The 22,439-nt window shown below is 43.4% G+C and overlaps 1 protein-coding gene across 3 annotated transcripts; it reads left to right on the forward strand.

Moving 5' to 3' along the window:
* Nucleotides 1–6,453: 6,453 nt before the first annotated feature.
* On the forward strand, nucleotides 6,454–22,370 carry LOC306783879 (glycerol kinase-like). 3 transcript variants are annotated; one of them, XM_079277715.1, is made up of 21 exons: nucleotides 6,569–6,589; nucleotides 8,387–8,484; nucleotides 8,596–8,669; nucleotides 10,001–10,107; nucleotides 10,194–10,271; nucleotides 12,862–12,941; nucleotides 13,213–13,350; nucleotides 13,726–13,835; nucleotides 14,080–14,146; nucleotides 15,522–15,557; nucleotides 16,083–16,150; nucleotides 16,677–16,719; nucleotides 16,812–16,892; nucleotides 16,996–17,074; nucleotides 17,208–17,304; nucleotides 18,024–18,108; nucleotides 18,323–18,443; nucleotides 19,766–19,909; nucleotides 20,124–20,210; nucleotides 20,376–20,450; nucleotides 21,660–22,370. In XM_079277715.1, exons 2-20 carry the CDS (start codon nucleotides 8,464–8,466, stop codon nucleotides 20,447–20,449), a joined length of 1,590 nt encoding a protein of 529 aa, XP_079133841.1. In that variant the 5' UTR covers nucleotides 6,569–6,589; nucleotides 8,387–8,463; the 3' UTR covers nucleotide 20,450; nucleotides 21,660–22,370. The 3 variants fall into 3 exon arrangements, with proteins under 3 accessions (XP_079133840.1, XP_079133842.1, XP_079133841.1); XM_079277714.1 differs by lacking the exon at nucleotides 8,387–8,484 and having other exon boundaries at nucleotides 6,454–6,589; XM_079277716.1 differs by lacking the exons at nucleotides 8,387–8,484; nucleotides 20,376–20,450 and having other exon boundaries at nucleotides 6,454–6,589.
* The last annotated feature ends 69 nt before the right edge of the window (nucleotides 22,371–22,439 follow it).

Genomic DNA, 22,439 nt, shown 5'->3' on the forward strand with positions numbered 1-22,439 from the left:
AGAGATTGTTGACCGTAACCAACAGGTTTTAAGGTTTTACTATGCGACAGTATGTATTATTTAATTGAATAGAGGCAAATAAACGTGCCTTTTAGTTGATGGTTTACCATTTGCAGGGTGTTTTTCCATAATTGTGACATCAGACTTGCTTCTTCGTTTCGTCAGGGTAGATGGATTTCCAGCATCATCCACAGGATTCTCCTGTTGGTGTTGTAAGGAGTACACACTTGTCCTATTCCTTGTACTCAAACCAGTAAGATAAAAATCCGTGAGAGTGTGTTGAAGTCAGTATCACCCTGACCTGAAATCATGGATAAGACTCTCAAATGAAGAATTCTACAACTCTCCAGCTGAGCTGACAGGACAGAGCTCACGTCATTGGCAGACCCAGAATCACACGTTGGTGCCCAGTCAGTCAGACAAGGAGTCCCCTGAGCTGTAGACCAGCACAACTTCATGTTATTTCAGTTATTTTAGCAGTTCACCAAGATACCTCCAGACAGACAAAGTCACATCAACAGGGTCTACGCTGGGGAAGTCTCCAGAATAATCTGTACTCCTACACTTGTGATTTCAACACCATCGTTTGAAGTCTCAGTTTTCATACAGCAAAAAACATTTTAACTTAATAATCATCCTGTATTTGGCTGGAACTGCTTTAAGTGAGTCTGCATCCAGTTTGTTTCCTATTATTTAGATTAATGCTGTCAATGTCAATGCCGACACATTGTAAAATGCTGTGGCCCAGTTGTGGTGCACATACTACGTCATTCTAACTTTTATAATTAACCCCAGCTTTGGCCCAGCTCTGGCCCAAATACTGATATCAGATTACGAATGTGCTGCTGGCCCAGACCTGGCCTATGTACTGCATTATGGGTTGTGTTGTTGCCATGGAGACCTAAAATCCCACCACAACTCGATGACTTGGGGTTTTTTGTTAGTTCTTAAAAAGATGAGACAGAGCTGTCTCCTCCTCGACATACCACCACTACTAAATACATGTAGGAGAAACACTAAAACAATACATAAATGATCTACCACTTACAGGTTGTAGTTTCAAATAGGCCCGACAACTTTTTATTCAAACATAAATACTTCAAACATTTAGACACCACCGTGTAATGAATGATTGTGTTTGCAAAAGATATTTTGATGGAAATATAGGACATTTTGGCAAATTCATATCATCGCATTTTACTTTTTGATCATGGAGTAATGACAGTTAGCTTATGTTTATCACTTCTACCGTACTTCAATATCACCAGTGGTCAGTGACTTAATGAACAAAAAGAAATGTTCATCAGAGAAAAAAATGCATTCAAATCAGGTTGAAACAGAGAAAATGTAACTCACACTGATTTGAATAGAACAAACTTGAATTTGAAACATTTAACGCTTTGCAACCAGGTCTCTTTACAGTCAACAACTCTTGCAGGTGTCTCGCTGCAGCTCCCACTTGCTGAACTGTCTTGTGGCCACTGCGAGGTGAATGAATGTCCTTGTTTCTGAGGGAACTGGACAGCTTATGTAAACAGGACAGAGACAAATCAGAGTTAATAAGAGTTAAGTGCATTTCTGACAGAATACAAAACATTTTAACCACAGTTTGGATTCTTATAACCTTTCTTACATATGTGTGCTTAGTGAAAGGCCTGGCTTAACCAAGAGCAAAACATTGAGGATACTTTCACAACTTATTTGTTTGGTTTGGTAAAAAGAACTCTGCTGTGTTCACCCATTTAGTAAAGTTTGTTAGGGCTGATCTGAGTGCAATCAATCAAACTCAGGTGCAAACTTAACTGGACTGAGACCGCCTAAAACAGAGGGTCTCCGTCCAGTGTTTGTCTTTGTCTATTCATCACTATTAATGATAAACGAGTTCCAACCGCACACCAGACTTAAAATGCTCATCATCAGTTATTTCTTGAGCGGTGACACCAGTGAAGATAAATGCAGACATAGCATATTTTAATTCATTCATTATGACTCATGTTTACAGCTCTTTGTTTGTTCAAATTCAAAACTGTAAACTGGAGCAGTTCAACAGCTAAAGCAATGCTTTGGATTTGGTCAATCTGGAAAGTTACCTCCAGTATATTTGTACTGGATACTGTAGGTAACTTTCCAGATTGCATATTTGCACTGTATATTGATCATTACTAATACTCGTAATAAACGTGATGTCCTTTACTTACAGCCCCTTAACAGACCTCCCCTCTATTTCGATGAGAAAAACTCATTCTGACTCCTAAATGGAAACCCCACTCATGGCTCTGTAGTTTTAATGCAGTCGGTGGCTGAGAACCTTACGTGGCCTTCGTCTCTATGAAGTACCTCGGGTACAACATTGGGACAGGACAAGGAAAGGAGCATGCACTTGCACTTCCATTCCTATTGGTGCCTCAGACATGTGATGAAGAACGCAAAGGACCTCTGCAAAAAACAGTGAGCAATGTTTCCAACTATATGATTATGGTAATATAGTGGCATAGTGATTCTACTATTGCTGTAGACACACTGCCACAAAACACTGCCATGTGTGCATGCATGTCCTCCGGCTGATGAGGCTACGACGCTGAAACGGCTCGATGAAGTCGTAGTTTGTGCTACCGAGCTGTTAGAGTCCGTTCAAACATTCAGATGCTTCTGACAGCAGCTGCCCAACAGTCATTGATAACTTAGGCGTTGCTGAGGAAGACTTACCGGTACGGAATCCTTTGGAGGAATGTAAAATGACATTAAGTTTTTCAGTGTTGAGTCCTTATTTTATGTCCTTGTTTGCTTTTCTGTGTGCTTGGAGGAGTTCCTTTCACCAGTTTTTCAATATGTACATGTATGGATTTTTAAAATGAAGAAAGCTAATTCCTCCGTGGGAGTTATCAACAGTTATTCATTTGATGGAAGAGAAACACAACTGCTGTGGCGGTTTGTAGGTTTGGACCCAAACACAGACAAGAGGAGTAAAATAAGTGAAAGGGTTATTTCAGGGGTAACTTGGTGAGAATAGCAAGAGGTTGAGATGGAGCAGCAGAGACGGAGGGTAAGAGGGCGATGCTGGATGACTGAGCCGCAAGGCAGGGCAGGCAGAGCGGAGTGAGAGGGTGGCAGGCTGGGGAACTGAGGATGAACCTGGAGGCACAGAGAGACAGGGTAAGTACAGGCAAGCCATAACACCAGGAATAAACTCAGAGTTCACTCTATTTGGCCTACGCACAAAACAACAACAACAAAATACTTTCCATGTTTTCCTCTGTATGGGAGGGAGGCCCGTTACCCATCTGAAATTCCAGACAAGTGGCAGGTATGATGGCATTTTCAATCTGAGATAACTTTGACGACATCATTGGGGGAAAAATGTTGGAAGTAACCCTGATGAGATCATCGGAGTTACTTTTTCAGACTGAACAGAGCTTCCCCAGAGCCACAAGACATTATAAAACGTTACAGGCCAAATAGTACGTGACTAGTATATTTACTTTGACATGGAAAATTGGTGGAGTGGCCCTTTGTGCATCCAGTCAGACAACCAGCACAAGCCTCTTGGCCATGTGGGTCTCAGAGCAACGTGTCACAGCGTCCAGCAGGGAGCAACAGAGTATCAGCAGAGCTTTTCTAACCTCAGCACTTCTGCCTCGTGGAAGTATGGGAGACCGACTAAAGCTGTGTCCCAATCCAGCAGCTGCATCCATCGGAGGACCCAGCCTACACGGTCTACGGTGTCGAGGCTGAATCTCAACCCCCACAGAGAGAAGGCTGGAGCACACGTGTGTCCGCTGCTTTTACAGTCGACACGCTGCAATAAGAAATCTACCAAAACTGGTTTACAATTATAAGGAATTTAATTCCACTGATGCAAGTACGATTACAGTTAAACATTGGAGTACATACTCCTATGAAATATTAAAACAATAAAACCCCATTTGCAAAAAACTCAACTCAGCTCCTCAGGTGAAAAACACGTCCGTCGTCTGAGGGCCATCACGCGAGAGAGAAAAATACTTTAATTCAAACCTCCCACACATTCGTTCGCGACTCCTCCCCTTCCGTCTATCTCAATTGCTATTGGCTAACTTCTCTATGCACTGCAACGCCTGTCTCCATGACTCTCTTTCCCTGAGTTTCTAACACATTCAATGATTGTCAGTTATTGTTTAATCCCGTCTATAATAATCCTTCAGTGTGAAAGTTAAACTTCTGCAACTTGGCAGAAGCTTCATGTCTTTTAGCTACTATTCCTACATCACTTTATGTTTATCTTAATTATGCATTCCCAAAACCCTTATGATTATGACTAATTATGAATTATTAATTATGAATTATTAAACACTTTTATTATATCTACTAACTACAGTTTTTTGCTCAAATTTCTTACAACGGCGGCCGGAGGACCGTGAAGGCTGAACAGAGCGGTCTCCGAAATGATCAGCTGCCTCTTCTGTGTTGCAGAACATTAACAGCTGAACGATGTCCTGCACTGGAAACGTAGTCGATCGTAAAGCGGTGGTGTGCGATATGGTCCAGCTCTCCAGGGCCATTAGCCCTGACCTGTGCGCACACACACGCACACACACGCACACACACACACACACACACACACGCACGCACGCACGCACGCACACACACACACACAGACACACACGCACGCACACACACACACGCACGCACACACACACACACACACACACAGACACACACACACACACTGTGGTACCAATACACATAAAATACAATTTTATACACAATAAAGCAGTTCCTTGTTACAGAAAACATTGTTGAACCATTCTCTATCTCTTTCTATATGATTGGTGTAGTTTTGATACATGAAAACATGAAGGGGCACGTTATTGCCTGGAGTCACCTAATGCACTTCATGAAGAAAGAATAAGTGCTGACATATTTTTTCTCCTATTCTCATAAACAAAGAGCAGATCCAAATGAGTGAATACCCTTTAACCCTTTAGACAAGTTCAAGGTTTGTCTCATTCATTAAGGGGAGACAGATTTTGGGCTATTTTGCTTCCACAACATCTTTTCTTTCAGACTAGTGGACAGAAAGCTTACACAATACATATTTTGGTGTTTATTTTACTACTTTGTCAATTTGTGTCTTTAGATTTCTACTAAATTCACCAAAAGTTACAATTAGATAATGCCTCATTCACACATTTAAACATAACATTTCAGAAAACTTGTAATACAAAAAAAGAATTGTTTAGCCCTTCTCTGCTGGCCTAAACAGAATCAAAAAAAGACAGTTATATGTGTGTGTTTTATATTATACTGAATATTATTATATGATACATATATTATTATATTGTACTGAATTCCCTGTGAGGGTGACAAAAATAAGATGTCCTGACGTGTTTGCCAAAGTGTTATTTACTGCTTTTTTTCGTGTTGGAATAAAGGTTAAATATTTAACTGCAAAGTAGTAATACGTGTTTGATACCTTCATGTTTTTTTTGCATGAAATCATTCTGGGATGTTTGCTGAAATTGATTGGATGTGGCACAGCCCTGTTCCACCAGCTGCCTCTGTGAGCGAGTGATATAAATAACAGACAAAAATAAATCATAACGAAATATAAAAAATGAAAAACAGGTAGGTCAATCAGGTACGTAGATATTCATATAAATATAGGACTTTTTTAACACTATTGTATAATAATGTTATCTCGTTAAGATACGCAGCAAATATAGGAATAGTTTTAAAGAAACGGACAGAAATGTATGAAATGTTTTGCCAAAATAATGAAATTGATATTCCCAAACCCTGTTTTCTTGTCCTTTAATTGGAGACAAAAACTGTTGATTTTCAAATGTCAGTCTCTGAATACTTCATTATTATATGTTGTCCAACTTTGAAGAGCATCCCAAAAGTTCCCACTTAATCTGTTCTCTGTGTCATGGAAGTTACAACTTTAAAACGTTGGAAAAGAGAGGTAACTTCTTATCTTAACTACGAAATGACTGCTGTGTTGTTCCTCTTCAACTGTATTGGCAACACCAGAAGAGAGAATAGTCCTTAATAATCGATTGTATTTTTTTTAACACGATCAATCTGCAAGGATTTTGTGGAATAATAACTGAACAATCAGCAGGTTTTAATTAAAAGCATTATTGTATGCAGGAGTGCCTTGATGACTGTGTCATACAGTAAAGTAAAAGTTTGAGCTAATTAGTCATATCAGAAGCATCCTTGCTCATATTAAACGCTACTAGAGGTCTCTCGATCAAAACAAGAACAAAAGGCGGACCTTCACGCGGTCGTGGAGTAGCGTGGGGTCTTCATTGAGAGACCGTGCCCCCAAACCCGATTGGACAGAGCGTGGCCGACTCCTTCTACCGAGCAGCCAATCGACAGAACACCGGCTCGTCCTCACTCATGACCCTGCCCGCTCCGCCTCTACCCCGTGACAGGAGTCTTGGCCGGTGTTTGATTAAAACCACTCGTGTCGCGTCCACCAGCTGGTAGTGTCTAACCTCTGGTTTTGAGTGTTTTTTACGGCCACGAGAAAGAAAAGAGTAGAACGATGGATCCACTGGTTGCTGCAATTGACCAGGGCACGAGCTCGACGAGGTTTCTGGTGAGTGACGTCATATGGTTCATGGCCATTAACACACCGAGTGGTCTTTATTAATGCGACTTCTGTGTTTCACTTTCTTTCGGTATTTGCTGTATTATTTGACACGCAACGTTAGCTGATAACAAATAGCTAAGGCTTCGACTGAAAGACACTTATTGCAAGTGGAAATGATAAGTTTGGTTAACTAACGCGCCTTTAATTGGCTAGCAAGCAGCTACGCGCGACTAGGCTAACGCTAACCTGCACGAGAGCAGTGGTATGACAATATAAAGTATTACGATATATGGCTTTGACTTGGTTTCAATGTGCTAAACTGTTAGCACACAAGGCTATCTTCCTAATTTTGAGTTTCAAAATATCATAATAGCATGCAATTACACAACTCTATCGAACCATGTAATGCATCATGTATCAGGTTTATTAAAAGCATCACATTATACATACCATTCACGTCAACCGTTGTTGAATTATGAAACAAAATGTCCATTATGAAATGATGCTGTCAAGAAGCAACATATTCCCAGTAAAACTTTGTCTGCAAAAGTCACTTTTTCAAAGATTAATTAAACAAACACACACTGACACTGAAAGCCTTTTTAGATGCCGTACAGCTGCACTCTGCAGTATACATTCTACAGCCATACAAGACAAAAGACTAGTTCTGCCAGTGTGAGTACCGCTGACACTACGTGAAAACATTTCTCCACTTGTTGCTTTGTTTCCACTGTTTAGCAAGATGAGTCCTGTTGTGAATAGAGTTGGGCTTCAACAAGTAGGTCAGCTGGAAGATTCAGACGTGGCACAGCACACGGCGGATTGGAGCGCCGTAGAGGTAGAAGCCGACACGCTGTCTGATGCCTGAGTGCATCGAGTGCACATTAGGGTGAAATGTGACTTTGGCTGGTGTCTGATACTAAATTCAAAACACAAGCTGCTTTTACTACAATTATGATCTCGGATGCTGGTAAAGACTTAACATTAATGAGCAACGAAGAAGAAACAACATATCTACACAAATTCATATTTTACATCTGTAACTCATCTTTTCATTATGCGGGGAGTATATCTTCAACTTATGTGGTGAAAAGTTACGGATGTCCACAGCGAACATGTTCCATAACAGCATTCTGGAAGTTTTCTTAATTAGTTACCAGCTCTTTGAACCCTTTGTGAGGTCACTGGCTGACCCGGTGACACTGACGCCACAGACGATGTCATTTAAAGCAAAAGCTAATCCTAAACCCAGGAGGTTGTCTGTGAGGTTGTTCACGGACCCGTACGACGATCAGCAACGTCTTCTCTAGTCGTAGATTGTAGTGATTAAACTCTTCAACAATGTTGAAATATAACTGAGCCTTGACTCCTGCACGCTCCGAGCGGTTTCTGCGGTTTATCTGGAAGAAGGAAACATTGCAATAAAGTATAAATAAGCGTGAGATCAGAGACCAGTCATGCAGCCTGTACGTCCATCGTGATGTTTGATATCCAACTTCATGACTTCAACAGAATGTTACCGCTTCCCTTTCAGTGTCAAGGGGTTCAGCTTGTAGCCCGTTTGTATCTGTGTCCAGTCTTGCAGCTGTGAGAGGATCGTGACGTGTAGAGATGTGTGTGTGTGTGTCAGTGCGTCACGGTTTTTCCGTATTACATTGCGGTGTTGGATTCTCATAAGCTAGCAATGTGAGTACTGTCTGCTGCTGATGTGTACACCGAGGTTTACCTTCTTAGAAGAAGTGCTGACTTCTGTCTGACTAAGTTCAACTAAAGGCTGCCTCCTGTTACATCACCCTCTAACAGGGAGCCATTCTCTAGTGGAGGGACGTTCACGCCAGGCGCGTGAGGTGCCTGCAATAATTCAGCTAATAATAATCATCATGTGCTCTCCTTTCTGTCTTGTATGTAAATCACAAATATAACTTCCCAACACTATTTCCAGCCCTGTGTCTCTCGTCTTGCCTTGTCTCATTTAGTATTCCTGGTCCCTCATAAATTCAACTTCTCCACAGGTGTTCAATGCAAAAACAGCTGAGCTGGTGAGTCACCACCAAGTGGAGATCAAGCAGAGTTTCCCCAAAGAGGGGTGAGTGCTTTTAATCTCAATTATTTTGCAATTAACGGTTATACTTTCACCACGCACCAAGGGGACACTGTCACCTGTCTGGTTCTGTCTGCCCCACGGGTCAACCCCACAGACATTTAGTTTATTATATACGACCAGAAACGGCATCAAATCCTCACATTTGAGAAGCGAGAAACCGCAAATATTTGACATTTTTGCTTAAATGACTAAAATGCTTATTTGATGATCTAAACAGTTGCCAACTGAATTGACTTGTCGACGAAGCGTTGCAGCTTTACTTCACAATAACAGAACATTCTTAAATGTCGAGCTGCCAGAAGCTCTTTAAACCAACCAAACCATATCCTCCTGCTGCTGACTGTACAGAGAGTAAATAGTGCAGAGTCAGTGATTTATTTGTTTGGTGAACATCCATTGTATTATCTTTCAGACTGGCAGAAAGCTAGCTGAGTTAATGTACAAAGAACAATCAAAAGGTCTAGTTGTAAATCCATGCTGCGTCCCAGATAGTAACCGCCATGTCTTCCTTCCTCCTGTCAATGGTTACTGAGGTTTCTGAGGAAGTGCTCTTTAGATTAATCTCTTACTTTATTTGAAGTGTGGAACATAATGAGTCTACGGTCCAGCTCTTATGGTTTTGTAGGTTGATACACATTCAGATGTTAACGTCATTTCAAAACTGGTTGATGAACGCTTTGTACAAAGTACCGGAGGTATATGTGGTGCAGCCTGCTGTAGGCCAGCTCAGAAACATTATGGGATGTGTAAATGATAGACAGCGTATTTCAGTTAGTAACCGTACAATTTAGCAAATTCTACTCTTGGCTCTGTGTTTTGTAACAGAAACAATGGCTCCATGTAGATCCTGGATATTCCTGCCTCAATGCACACATGTGCTGACGCTCCAGTGGTCAGTTTAAGTCCTGTTTAAAGGTCCCATCAGCCAGAGGAGCAGCTGTTTACTTCAACAAATTCTCAGAAAACCACCGTAACAGTTTCCTCTAAACGAGGGGTCATCAGCTCCATTTGTGTACGGGTCAGAACAAATGTGCGGGCCGGACTTTCAGTGACGAGAATACATTCATACAGGCCTAATCACGCCCTCACTGTCTAATATCTTCAGTGTTATTTTTATTACCCGATGTCAGTGTGAACATGGGAAATGCATCAATCAGATACTTGTAATGCTCTCAGTTCTCCACCAAGGAGGCAGTTCACTGAGGAACACAGTGCTGCCTTGTGATGGGTAGCAACAGCCTCACACGACTGTTGATGGTTTGGTTTCCATCTTTGTTGAAAGTACAGAACAGACATGTTTGTGTTTCACTCAGCTGGGTGGAGGAGGACCCCAAAGAGATAATGCAGTCGGTGTACGAGTGCTTGGAGAGGACTTGTGAGAAACTCTTGCAGCTCAACGTCGACATCTCCAACATAAAAGGTGTGGACAATGCCTGACTGGGGGGAGATATGTTAGCCACACGACTGCTAACCAAAGCTGACCGTTTGTTGTTGCTGGTTTCTCAGCGGTGGGGGTGACCAATCAGAGAGAGACCACTCTGGTTTGGGACAAAGAGACCGGAGAGCCACTCTACAATGCCATCGGTGGGTGCATTCTACATCTGAGTGAACAGATTCTTCTTCACATATTAATTCAGTATGATTCAATGTTTACAGTTCAGACCATTTATACACACTGTCAAAAATAGTACTTCACATGTCAAAACTTCAAAGTAAAGGAATTTAAAGGGGAACACCACCTAGATCAGGGATTCCCAAAGTGTGGTGCGCGCACCCCTGGGGGTGCGCGAGCTGCCTCTAGGGGGTGCGCGAGAGGAAAAATGTAATGGCGGTGCAGTCCTGTCTCCTAAAAATTACGTTCCCCCAAAACTAAAATGCATTCTCAATTACGTTTTACCACGAACGTATTTTCTCCCTGATTACGTTTGTGTTTGACGTACAAATACGCTTCTCATCAACATATCTTTGCCATACTTTAGTCTTTATTATTTTATTATTAACGAGAGTGAGCATCAGACTGGGAAAAAAAGAGGAAATATGATGAAAAGTATGTGTGTCTGGGCTTCACTTGGATTGGCAACGCAGATTCCCCAAAGCCACAGTGCGTGGTGTGCAGTGAGGTTCTGGCTAACAGTCTGAAGCTCTTATTTACGTCGCCACCTGAACACCAAGCATGCCAGTGCAAGTCAAAAGCCCCTTACATTGTTTATATCGAATCATTGGAGGAGTTACAAAACAGCCAAAAACAACTGGAGTCTCATTCATGTGTTGGGTCTATAAATGACGCACTACGGGCTTCATATCTGGTTACAGAATAGCGAGAAAGGGGCTACCGCACACAATCACTGAAGATGTGAGCTTGCCAGCTGCCAGAGAGATGGTGGAATGTATGATTGGGGAGAAAGAAGCAAAAAAGTTGGACATGATCCCGGTGTCCAACAACACTGTGTCACGCTGCATCGATGCTTTGTCCGAAGACATCCTGGCTACATTAGTCGCTCATTAATTGTAAATTAAATGTGATAATCTGCCTCTGAGCCTGTGCGTGTGTGCTCGCATCCGTATTGCTCTTTAAAAGTGACGCCTTGTGTCACTGAAAGTTATTGAAACTTTGTTGCAGTGTTTCAGGGCGTTTTCACACCTTCAGTTCGTTTGCTTTGTTGCAGTTGCTCCTTTGTTCGGTTTGTGTTCACACTGCAACATTTAACAGCGGACTAAATCTTGTAAACTAACGCCACGCGCGAGCAAACTGTTCTCTCATTGGTCCGATTCTTATGCGGCTATGAAGGCTTAAACGGCTCTGTTGCTTCTTTTTTTTTTTTTTATTAAGGGGGGGGGGGGGAGGGGGGTGCGCGAACCCGGTCGGGATGTAGAAGGGGGTGCGCGGCCTAAAAAGTTTGGGAACCGCTGACCTAGATGAAGATGGCATGATGAACATGAGCTTCTCTCTCTCAAAACCAGAGGAAGGAAGTCTCCATCTTGTGATGTCATCAAGTACAGAGTGAGGAGCTGCTCCAGAGACAATGAATGACTTTTCTTCTTTGTACCCAAAAGAGCTTCATTCTCCAGTAGTGTAGTCGGTAGTGTTGTCAGAAAATGTACCATCTACTCCGATCATTCATCACCCCGTGAGCTCTGTCATCGAGAGCAGCTATCACTATTCATTGTCCATGGAGCAGCTCCTCACTCTGAACTTGATGACATCACGAGTTTTAGCACTCTAGTTTTTAAATCTGGGAGAGAGTTGTTCATGTTCACTGATATTTGTGGACTGGCCTGTGCCAGGTTCACACATGACGCGGAACTGCTGTGATTTTCGTGTAGTGCTGACTGTCTTTTTCAGCTCCCATGTAAAGCGATTGGGCTGTTAACACATGACGCACTGCGGCCCAGAGGTCCGTGGCCTGCTCCCTATCTTCAGCGATAGGTTTGGCATCTGCTCTGTTTTCTCAGCGTGCCGCGAGCTAATCTGGCTAGAATACACACTGCTAATCTGCTGTAAACAATGTCAATTATATATGAAATACATAAATGGTCTCTGATCTGTGATAACTGACGTTTGACTTCTCCCCGCTGCCCGATTCCAGTGTGACCCCGGCGTAAGACTGTAGGAATAACATGTATGAATTTGGAAAATGTGCAGCGCTCCCCTCTAGCTGCATGTATAGGTGAACAAAGAGCCAATTTAGACACCATCCCTCGATTCAACCATCCTATTTTTGTAAAGATTCCCTTTGCTGCAGCTTCTCTGGTTCATCTTTCATTGAGCAAATAAGAAGAATATGTCATCTGGGAACCAGCGCGGTGACGGCACATCACGAGGTTGCACCAGATCGTAGTGTCCGGCGGCACGTCTGTCCCTGTCCCACCCACCATCCCACGTGGCAGTTATTCAGAGTAGGAGCTGAGCACATGCCTCTTGGGGGCGAGATGGAATGTGAGCGACGTGTCTGGGGTGGGTTGTCACTGTCAGTGTGCTCGGCAAGAGCAGTTATCCAGCCTCAAGCCACCATGTGTTAAATTGTGAGTGATGATGAAATCATTCAGATGGACGGCCCTGCTCTCCACTTAGCCACAGTCGAGTTCCTGCACCTTTGGAGGGCTTTATGGATGCTGTTTGTTTGTGAATGGACTAAGCGAGCGTTTAATCCGTACTCCTCTGCTTCGTCTGTAGTTTGGCTGGACCTGCGCACACAGTCCACTGTGGAGAGTCTCATCAACAAAGCTCCGGGTCAAAACAAGAACCATCTCAAGGTGAGAGAGACGGACTCCAGCAGGATGAGCAGGTGTAGAAAAGGAATGCATGGATGACCGACGAACCACTGAAGGTGTTGTGTACACTAGTGGTGCTTAACCTTAGAAGAGAACTCAGCACTGGGGGTGGTCTTCTCTTTGATTGGCTGATATTTGCGTAGCTTCAAGTTGAGGTTGTTCTTAGTTCAACCCATGAGGACAATGCTTCTTTTATCCCAAACAAATGCTCTCATCAGTATTCCTACCCCCCCCCCCCCCTCTCTCTCTCCAGCACAAGACGGGCCTTCCCATCAGCACCTACTTCAGTGCAGTGAAGCTCCGTTGGCTGCTGGACAACGTGGATGAGGTGCGGCAGGCGGTGCAGAGTGAGCGAGCCATGTTCGGCACGGTGGACTCCTGGATCATCTGGGTGAGGGACCGGCCCGGGGTCGGCTGGAGCTGGGACTGGAAGTCTCTATTTTGAAAATGCATCTGATTGATATTTTTATGACTGACCTTGCAAATGTGAAAATTAGAATAATGGTTTTAAAAATGATCAAACCATATTGCAATTTCGATTTTGATTCATTGTGCAGCCTTACAAAAAGTAAAAACTGACATTCCTCTTGTTGCTTAGCTGCACTTGATGAAGTCTATTTACAGTCTGTCATGTTTTTGTGTTTTTCCTCACATGACATTTAAATCAAGATACAGAGAATGAATGAATGAATACGTTCCTGCGTTCTCTGAATCTACACCCCTTATAACATTTGATGCACACTCAGTCCAGTGTTTTCTTCCTCAGTGCCTGACGGGGGGCAAGAACGGGGGGGTCCACTGCACAGACGTCTCCAACGCTAGTCGCACCATGCTCTTCAACATTCACAGCTTGGACTGGGATCCTGAGCTCTGCAGGTACACAACACATGAGCGTGTGAACAAGTGCCTGTAGCGTGGCACCCTCAAGCATATGCACTCTGAGTTCTACTGGGAAACACTGAACTCTTTCTGTTTGCCACGATGTGACTTTAAAGACGTTTAGCTTCATCTCAGTCCACCCTCTTAAAACTGAGTCAATCCCCAGTACTGTCCGAATCCAGACCGTTTGAACAAGCTCTCCTTTCCCCGTCTGTTGTGTTCGGTACGTTATACGACCCAGGTACTTTGACGTCCCGATGGAAATCCTCCCCCAAGTCAGAAGCTCCTCTGAAATATACGGCTGCATGGTGAGCTCACTTTAAAGTTCTCAAACTCTTCCTGTGATACGGTTCGTGTTCTGAGATGGACCGGATGAGACCGGCCCAGCATGTCCTGTGAAACAGCTAACTGACGGTAGTCCTAACCGTTCTGGTGAATGGTTTTAATCGCTGCGATGACCGTAGAAGTTGATAAGTTACAGCGACTGTGCTGATGGTGTTCACAGTGAAGTAGTAAAGGATGTTGTTGCCCTTTGGAATTCACATTTGAATCTCTGCTGTTTTTCAAATGACAGATTCTCATTTTGAGGAGTTTCTTTCAAATCATGACTCCTGAAGAATGATGTAAAGACTTAGTATTGCTGGGCTGATATCAGAGAAGGCAACGTGCTGCTCTGTACTCTCACTGTCTAGTGCAGGACTCGTGCACACCGCTCGCTTGTGGAAGGTTTTACTTGTGCAGAAGGCACAGATGTTTTATCACATGCATGGAATTATTTTCTGCTTGTGAGTTTACTGAGTACAGATCACTGTTTGTTGCTTCAGAATCCAGGAGTTGCATTTCAACACAATTCCTTCTTGTGGCCTCACTCTGATAAATGACCTGATAAGATCCCGTGGAGCTTTGTCACAGATGTAGTGATTGCATTGAAAAGACACACAGACTGTGTGTGTGTGTGTGTGTGTGTGTACAGTGTTTCTGTTGTTGTGTGTCTGTTTGTCTCGTATCTCTAGTGTGTTAAACATGCACCTTGCCCTGCCGTCCAGAGGCCAGCGACGTGGCAGCTTTGTCTTTATGGGTCTGATTTGATTGACTTTTACCTCAGAATATAGTTAGTGATTGTTTCCCCGCATCCTCTGAACCTTTAAGACGACACTAGAAGAGATGCCTTCATGAGGAAGTGAACAGGTCATTCTGTAAACTAGAGCGAGAGATACAATGTGTCTCTGCAGAGCTGGTGTTTACTGACATGAAGGTGTTGCAGCTGATAACTTTACAAAGACACTAATCTGTGTTTCTTAATGGTGTCATCACACATAATAACTTCATCAGGTCCCGATTGGGTAATAAAACCGCTCTGCTCGGATTGTGACGTTCCTTATTGTTATGTATTACTACATAAAGGGGATTTATTGCAATAAGCTGGAAATAATATGCACTGATAATGTACTGAATCATAGGTCTGGTTGGGATTACTGTAGCCATGTTGTATTTATTCCATCATCATGTTAAAGTACTATTGTCTAGATGGCTGTGAGGTATTTTCCTGTCTCATGTTCTCTACAATGTCCTGTCGCAGCTTCTTGCTTGATTCAAATGTTTTCAATGCAAACAGTATTTTCTAACTCAGTTGCACAGTCAGCATTATCCTGCAGTCACTGTGTGTTTCTGTCTTCCAACCAGAAGTCCAGCTCTCTTGCAGGAGTTCCGATCTCTGGGGTAAGTGTGAGCTTGTGTAACTTGTTTAGAATAGTGATGTCTGTCTTTGTTCAGTGTGGTGGTGAAAGGTCCACGTGGCTCTCAGCAGCCTGCCAGCATGAGCCCGTCACAGGCATGTTGTGTCGATGCACGTCAGCCTCAATCTAACAAGCTGCACGGGTCACACTGCGTCCTTCACTATTTACTTTAGGGTAGCTTAGCATATGTTTATATATCTTATTCTCATATATTTCTGTTGTATTTCTTGTTTTTAGTTGCTGCTGTAGTTTAATGTACAATGTCCCGTTTAGTTCATATCGTGGTCAACCTAATTTAAGGCATTCTTATCAAACATGTTTTATGTTTTATCAGCTGCTATATTGTCAATGGATGAGAAAGATCTGGTCAAATCCAGTTTCTGGTTAAAGCTTGATTGTGTATTTTTTAAATGTGAGACACTGGTTCTTATTGGTGGGTTCTACACGTGTGTGTGTGTGTATGTCAATTTATACATGACCCTCTTAACTGCAACCTTGTTTCTCTCAGTGTCTTGGCGACCAGTCGGCTGCTCTGGTTGGTCAGATGTGCATCCAGGAAGGCCAGGCCAAAAACACGTAAGCCGTCCAGCGGGTTCTTCACTTTACCGCCTGGCTGCAGTTAGCTGCTACACTGGTGTTTCATCTTCCGCCCTGTTGGTGTTGAAACAAGATACATAACATTACAGACAGTCTGATGCATATAAATGCCAACATTACAGACGGCCACCGGACAAACGATGGACTTCAGTGGTCGTTCGGTATTTTTAGAAGTAAAAACAGAAACTCTCCCAGAGCAATGGAAGAGAATGTTAGCAGGTAGCGTGATGGTGGTCTAGTATGTATGTAAACACCCTCAACCAGAATAATATATGTGATTAAGTCATGACACTTCTTGTTTTCTGCATTATTATATGATAAATAATGATATAACAGAGCATATAGTAATAATACTAACAGACCTGTGAGTATCTCCATCATTCAGAGTCTCTTCTAAATGACTGATGTCACTTTTTCTTCTCTTGGTCTTGAAGGATGTCATCAGTTATTAAATCACCAGTCTGTAATCCGTCGTAACCTTTTTGTTTTTCATCCTTACGTGAAGGTATGGGACCGGCTGCTTCCTGCTCAGAAATACAGGGACCAAGGTAAGACGAGAGGCAAATAACACATGGGTGTAACATTCTGTCGTGGCGCTGCCTCACACGCTGTATAAGGTGTTCACTTGTCTCTCTGGTAGCCTCTGATGTCAGACCACGGCCTGCTGACCACAGTTGCCTACCAACTGGGAAAAGACGAGCCCGTCTGCTATGCACTCGAGGTGTGTGAACACCTCCTCAGTGCAGTAATGTCCTCCGCTGTGCACCTCCCTGGCCTGCTGCTCTCATGTGATGTGGGTTCCATGTTTGTCTGTCTTCTCCCAGGGCTCCGTGGCCATCGGAGGGGCAGTGGTGCGGTGGCTGAAGGACAACCTGGGCATCGTGCAGTCTTCCTCGGAGATCGGTACTTACACAGCAGCATCTTATCTCATCTAACGTGAAATTCATGAAACGTTCAAAAACAAATTCCTAGTTGCTTTTTGATTATATCACATAGAAAAGAAGATATAATAACTCGTGCTCCTGTGTTTTCTCAGAGACGCTAGCAGCGGCAGCCGGCACGTCTTACGGCTGTTACTTTGTGCCGGCCTTCTCCGGCCTCTACGCCCCGTACTGGGAGCCCAGTGCAAGAGGGTGAGCAGTCAGCTGTTCAAACACACGTCTGAACTATCAACCAATTCCACCCCGCAATGAGGATAAATGTTCCGATAGGCGATAACATTCTTTTTTTGTGTTGTTGACTAAAATCCTGTTTTCTTACAGGCGAGTTTAGTTTCTCCATGCAATCTAAACACACAGTACTAGTGCCAAATATATTGAAGCATCGGTAACGATCTAAAATTGCATGATCTCACTTTTTCCATGAGGTATCGAAAATTCTATCGATATTTTTCAAGTTATTGTAACAAAGTAATAAATTCCAGTATCATGACAACACTGCAAGGTACTTGGATTGTGTTAACAGGTTATGCAACATTACTGTCACGTCTTTATTTTGGCTAGCAGTGTATTTTCATCGCACTAATCTGCCGCGTTGTCTTCTGAAGAACATGTCGTGATGCCTCTTGTGGTCAAAATGAGTATTACAACAATGAGCACTTGCTATTTGTACTCACCTATTTACCGAATACAAAATAAAGAACTTCTTCTGGCAAAACCGTTCTTGAATGATAAACGAAGCAATTTAGATCAGACTTTATTTTTCTCACTGGCCTCTCAGGGCTTCCGTAGTTATTTGTTTGACTCCAGAGTTAGTTTTCTTGTATAGTTTCTTCCCCGGAGAGTTCAACAAACTGCCTTAATAACAGCACTGTAGTTTGTGTATTGAACTATTTCCTCTGTTTGTTTTCCAGCATCATCTGTGGGCTCACTCAGTTCACCAACAGGAACCACTTGGCTTTTGCTGCCCTCGAGGCCGTCTGCTTTCAGACCAGAGAGGTGAGCAGCGCCTCCTCTCTGCTCCTCCACCTTCTTTATGTCTGGTCCTTCTTCTTGCTTTGAGACCGCCACAACAAAGGCTTATTGTACAGTGATAATAGTACACGTGTGGCGTGTAAATCCTTAATGCAAATACCGAAGCAGCAACTTTATCTTGGCAATAGTTATGTTGAGGGTAAGTGGCTGTGATTAAGCGTGTGACTCTCTGTGTCAGATCCTTGATGCGATGAACCAGGACAGCGGCGTCCCGCTGACACAGCTGCAGGTGGATGGAGGCATGACCGCCAACAGGTTACTGATGCAGCTGCAGGCCGACATCCTCTGCATCCCCGTAGGTAAGAGGCCTCTGCTAACACACTCATGCATACACAGACCATTAATGTCAGTTATTTTAGAGACGGTAATATTCATGCAGAGATGCAATCCAAACCGCAGATCAAATATCAGGTGACTGTAACAATGTAACATGTTCGTCTAACTTGTGTGCAAGGTCTTTGGTGTTTGGTGGAGTTGTATAAAGGCTTTAGTGTCTCCAGAGGGAGCTGTGTACAAGCTGATTAATGTCCTCTCTTGAGTCTGCCTCCATTGGGGTTGAAGACTACACGCTTGAAAGAAAAAGGCCCGACCTCTGAAGAGTTGGGTCCGACCTCTGAAGAGTTGGGCCCGACCTCTGTAGCTCGCTCTGTTACGTTAGTCGCTGCTAGCACACTGAATCTCTGACCCAACTGTCGAGAGTCGACTTGCATTGTGGGTAATGTCGGTTCCAGGGTCTGACAAGTAGGACGAGGTGTGGATGAAAGAATAAAAAAAGATGGCGAGTGACGTTAAGGTACAGTAAAGAGGACGGGAGCTCATATAAATATTTAACACCAATCACTTTAATTTGCCTAAAATCATACTGAAAATATAAAATTGAGTGGTTACATTTGTGAAAACAAATGTTCATTCAACGTTAGCTCTGACCGGTTCAATACAGTCATGTGGTGCAGAGAAGACTTATTGCTGGAGTTTACTTCAGTGTGAACAGTCTGCTGGTGATGACGTACACAGACTAACTATGTTTAGAAGGCAGCATGCAGAGCCTACAGAGGGAGTATGGAGGATTCGAATCCTTTTCTTAACTGTCCACAACGTGCAAAGCTAAGTCAGTGGAGCACATTCAACTGCAACGTTGTGGCAGCATGAACAGCTTCACTAACGTCTCTCCGACTTCAAACAATAACTTTTAAAGTTCAGGAATCTGTTTTGAGTAACCATTGACTAAACGTGGACTTTAGACCTCTCTGTCCTCCTGACCTTTACCCCATTTAACAGAAGCACGGACACACACAAACCTTGACTTCGATGTACTACAGTACATCAAATGAACTGGTGTGTACATAACTGGTACCTATGAATATTACCATGTGTACCCATGAACTCCAGAAGGAACTGAATTGACATTACAACGTCCAACACTTGTGGACACCAGGATGCATCTGCTGCTTTCAGCATCGTGGCTGGTTATTGCAGTGCCTCAAGGGAAGATTGTTGATAAAAAAATACATTTCAACATTGTCCCTCCCTGAAGATCAGTCGCAACGTTTTTGCATTTCAGTGAGTTTAAATTGCCTAGTTTGACGTTGTGTGTGTCTGTGTCTGTCTCATGTTGGTCCAGTGCTACCCACCATGTCCGAGACCACGGCTCTGGGTGCAGCCATGGCGGCGGGGGCAGCAGAGGGGGTGGGCGTGTGGAGCCTGAGCCCCAGTCATCTACCGCACGCCACGTCTGAGACATACCAGCCTCAGATCAACACTGAAGGTAAGACACTCGGAGGAAGAGTGTGCTGAAGCAGCTGGTACTGAGCATGTGATTCTCTAAGGCCGATACTGTGACGCCTCATTTGCTGCCATCTGGTGGATGCTCCATTTATGACACTGGGGACTTGAGAAATCTGGAAAAAAGGGCCATTGTATCCCATCGCTAACCCGTCTGTCTCGTCTGTCCCATGTCTGTCTGTCCTTTTCTCAAACAGAGAGTGAGTTCCGCTTTGCTCGTTGGAAGAAGGCGGTCCAGAGATCCATGAACTGGGAGACCACAGAGCCCAGCGACAATGCCAACGGTACACAGCATTTGTCTTATTTACCCAAAGTATGACTGAATTGGTATAAATCTGTGACTCATAGGAATTGTTTCTTGAAGTGTTTTTGTAGCATAATCTTTGCTGAATCTCGAGTGGTCTGACTGTGATCTGTCTTGGACGCTCTCTCTTATTCATTGACGACAGGTTTAGGAAAGAAGATGAACGGCGCCCCCTGGGGGGCTCCGCCCACCCCTCCCCCCACCAGAGCAGGCCCCTAAGGTCCGATGCGTGCCGCATGCTGTGTGTGACAGTTTGAAGTGCTACAGCGCTAACGTCTTCATGTTGTGACGGGGTTGACTTCTGGGCAGTGTGCTGAAGGGCTTGACCGATGCAGAGCTTCCATATCCAGCGCATCGGCCGTCACAGGACAAGTTTCCTTTGATGATTGATGTTTGTGAACAGCTTTTGAAGGATCCTACATCAGCGTATAAAGGCCATTGTAGGTTTAATCAATATACTCTGCAATAGGATGCAGCAATAAGGCAAATACTTGGACTTGAAGAGACATTGCTGTGAATTGGGCTAAATCAAGAGAAAACAGTTTTTTCCAGGTATTACCCATATTCCTTTGGCTGTCGTTGTTCTTTCTAACCTACAATGGCTCTAATACGTCGTTGTGTTCCTTCTTAGCTGCTGGATGTCTAATAATTGTCTTTTGAAGAACCAATTAAAAATAAAAGCGAATTGAACGAGTAAATGCTCCTCTAAATGGATGAATCTCTATTGAATCAGTTGTGGATGACTTTATTGTCAATTGAATCAACTGCATCGGTCCAGCGCTTGTGTTGACTGGTTGTGCATGTTTCTGTCGTCATCGTGTTTTACTGCTGATAAAACGGGGCGTTGCTCTGTCATTAGTGTAGCTGCAGTTTAAGGTTGGAAACAGGTTTAGTCTAAATCCGCTTACTCTGATCTCTGATCTGGTGTTAAAGAAGCAGCGATGAGAGATGTGGAACACATCCTGAATCCACCCAACAGTTTGGATCAACATTGTTTATCTCAAGCTGTCAACTTAAAACCATTTGGGAAATAGCTGAAATAATAAAAATGGATAAACATGGAACTTTGAACAGTATTTAAGATTATTTTTTTTACACTTTTTTTTTACACTTAACAAAAAATAAATTCAGTGTCCAAGATGATTCTCTTCGATGTCATTGAAACATTTAGATGTTGAACACAGGCTGAATCCGAGCATGAAGACCCTGCGTCCTCTGAAGCCTCAATCTGAATCCGTGCTGCTCTGTAGCGCGCCGCTGTGTTCTGACCCTAACTGGACCCGTTCTAGAGTCAGAGAGCAGCAGCCCCTGAGGGTTTACATGTTTGACTCAAACCATTTCCTAGAACTAACCGCATTCACTCTAGACCTTGTATTCTGCCAGACAAAGAACCAGCATCGTGTCCTGAGGATATTTTCTCACCTCACAGATCACCGGGTGTAACTGGTTCCAGACCGATCAGGATATGGAACACGACTGGAAGAGGAAGTGACTGGCAGTGCATGAAGGACTTGGCGGGTGCAGGATGTGACGAGGAGCCTGCTAGTAGTTGTACCAAGACTGAGAAAAGCTCATCAACCTCAAGGACCAGCCAGATGAAGTCACAACCTCTGGAACCTTTCACATGAGATTTCTTAAGAGAAACACAGATCTGCCTTCTTTAACTTGAACAGTAAAGCTTGGACTCAGCTGTTGTCTCAAGTATTGCACTATTGTACCTCATCACTGTATCAAAGGGGATTCTGTGTATTTGAATAGTTTTGTACAAAGTGTTGTGGTGTATGAGATTAGTCTGACTAATTCAGCTCTGTACATAGTTCTGTACCTGGGGTCAGAAATACTTCCTGGATTTTCACAATGAGCTGAAACCTTTTGGGCATTGAGGGGGGATCTGACACTCTGTATGGACAGGATGGCTGTGGGAGACATGCAGGTTAACATTACTCCAGTACAGACTGAAGAGAACCCCTCACAAGTCAATGCAACACGGCCAGTCTAGGGACCTGATCTGAGCCATCTCATCCACTGATCACTTTAATTTAGAATGAAGATGCCAAGAGTAAGTTTGATTTGTCATTTAAAGGTTAATCTGGTTACTGTGTTCATCCAGACTGATTTACTTCACAGGGTGTTTGGTTTGGTCCTTCAGCTGTAATGTGGTAATGTCTAATTAAAGATTGTGCTTGAGAACCTCACATGGTGCATGCAT

This window comes from Melanostigma gelatinosum (genome assembly GCF_949748355.1).
Source record: "Melanostigma gelatinosum genome assembly, chromosome: 10".
NCBI classification, from domain to species: Eukaryota; Metazoa; Chordata; class Actinopteri; order Perciformes; family Zoarcidae; genus Melanostigma; species Melanostigma gelatinosum.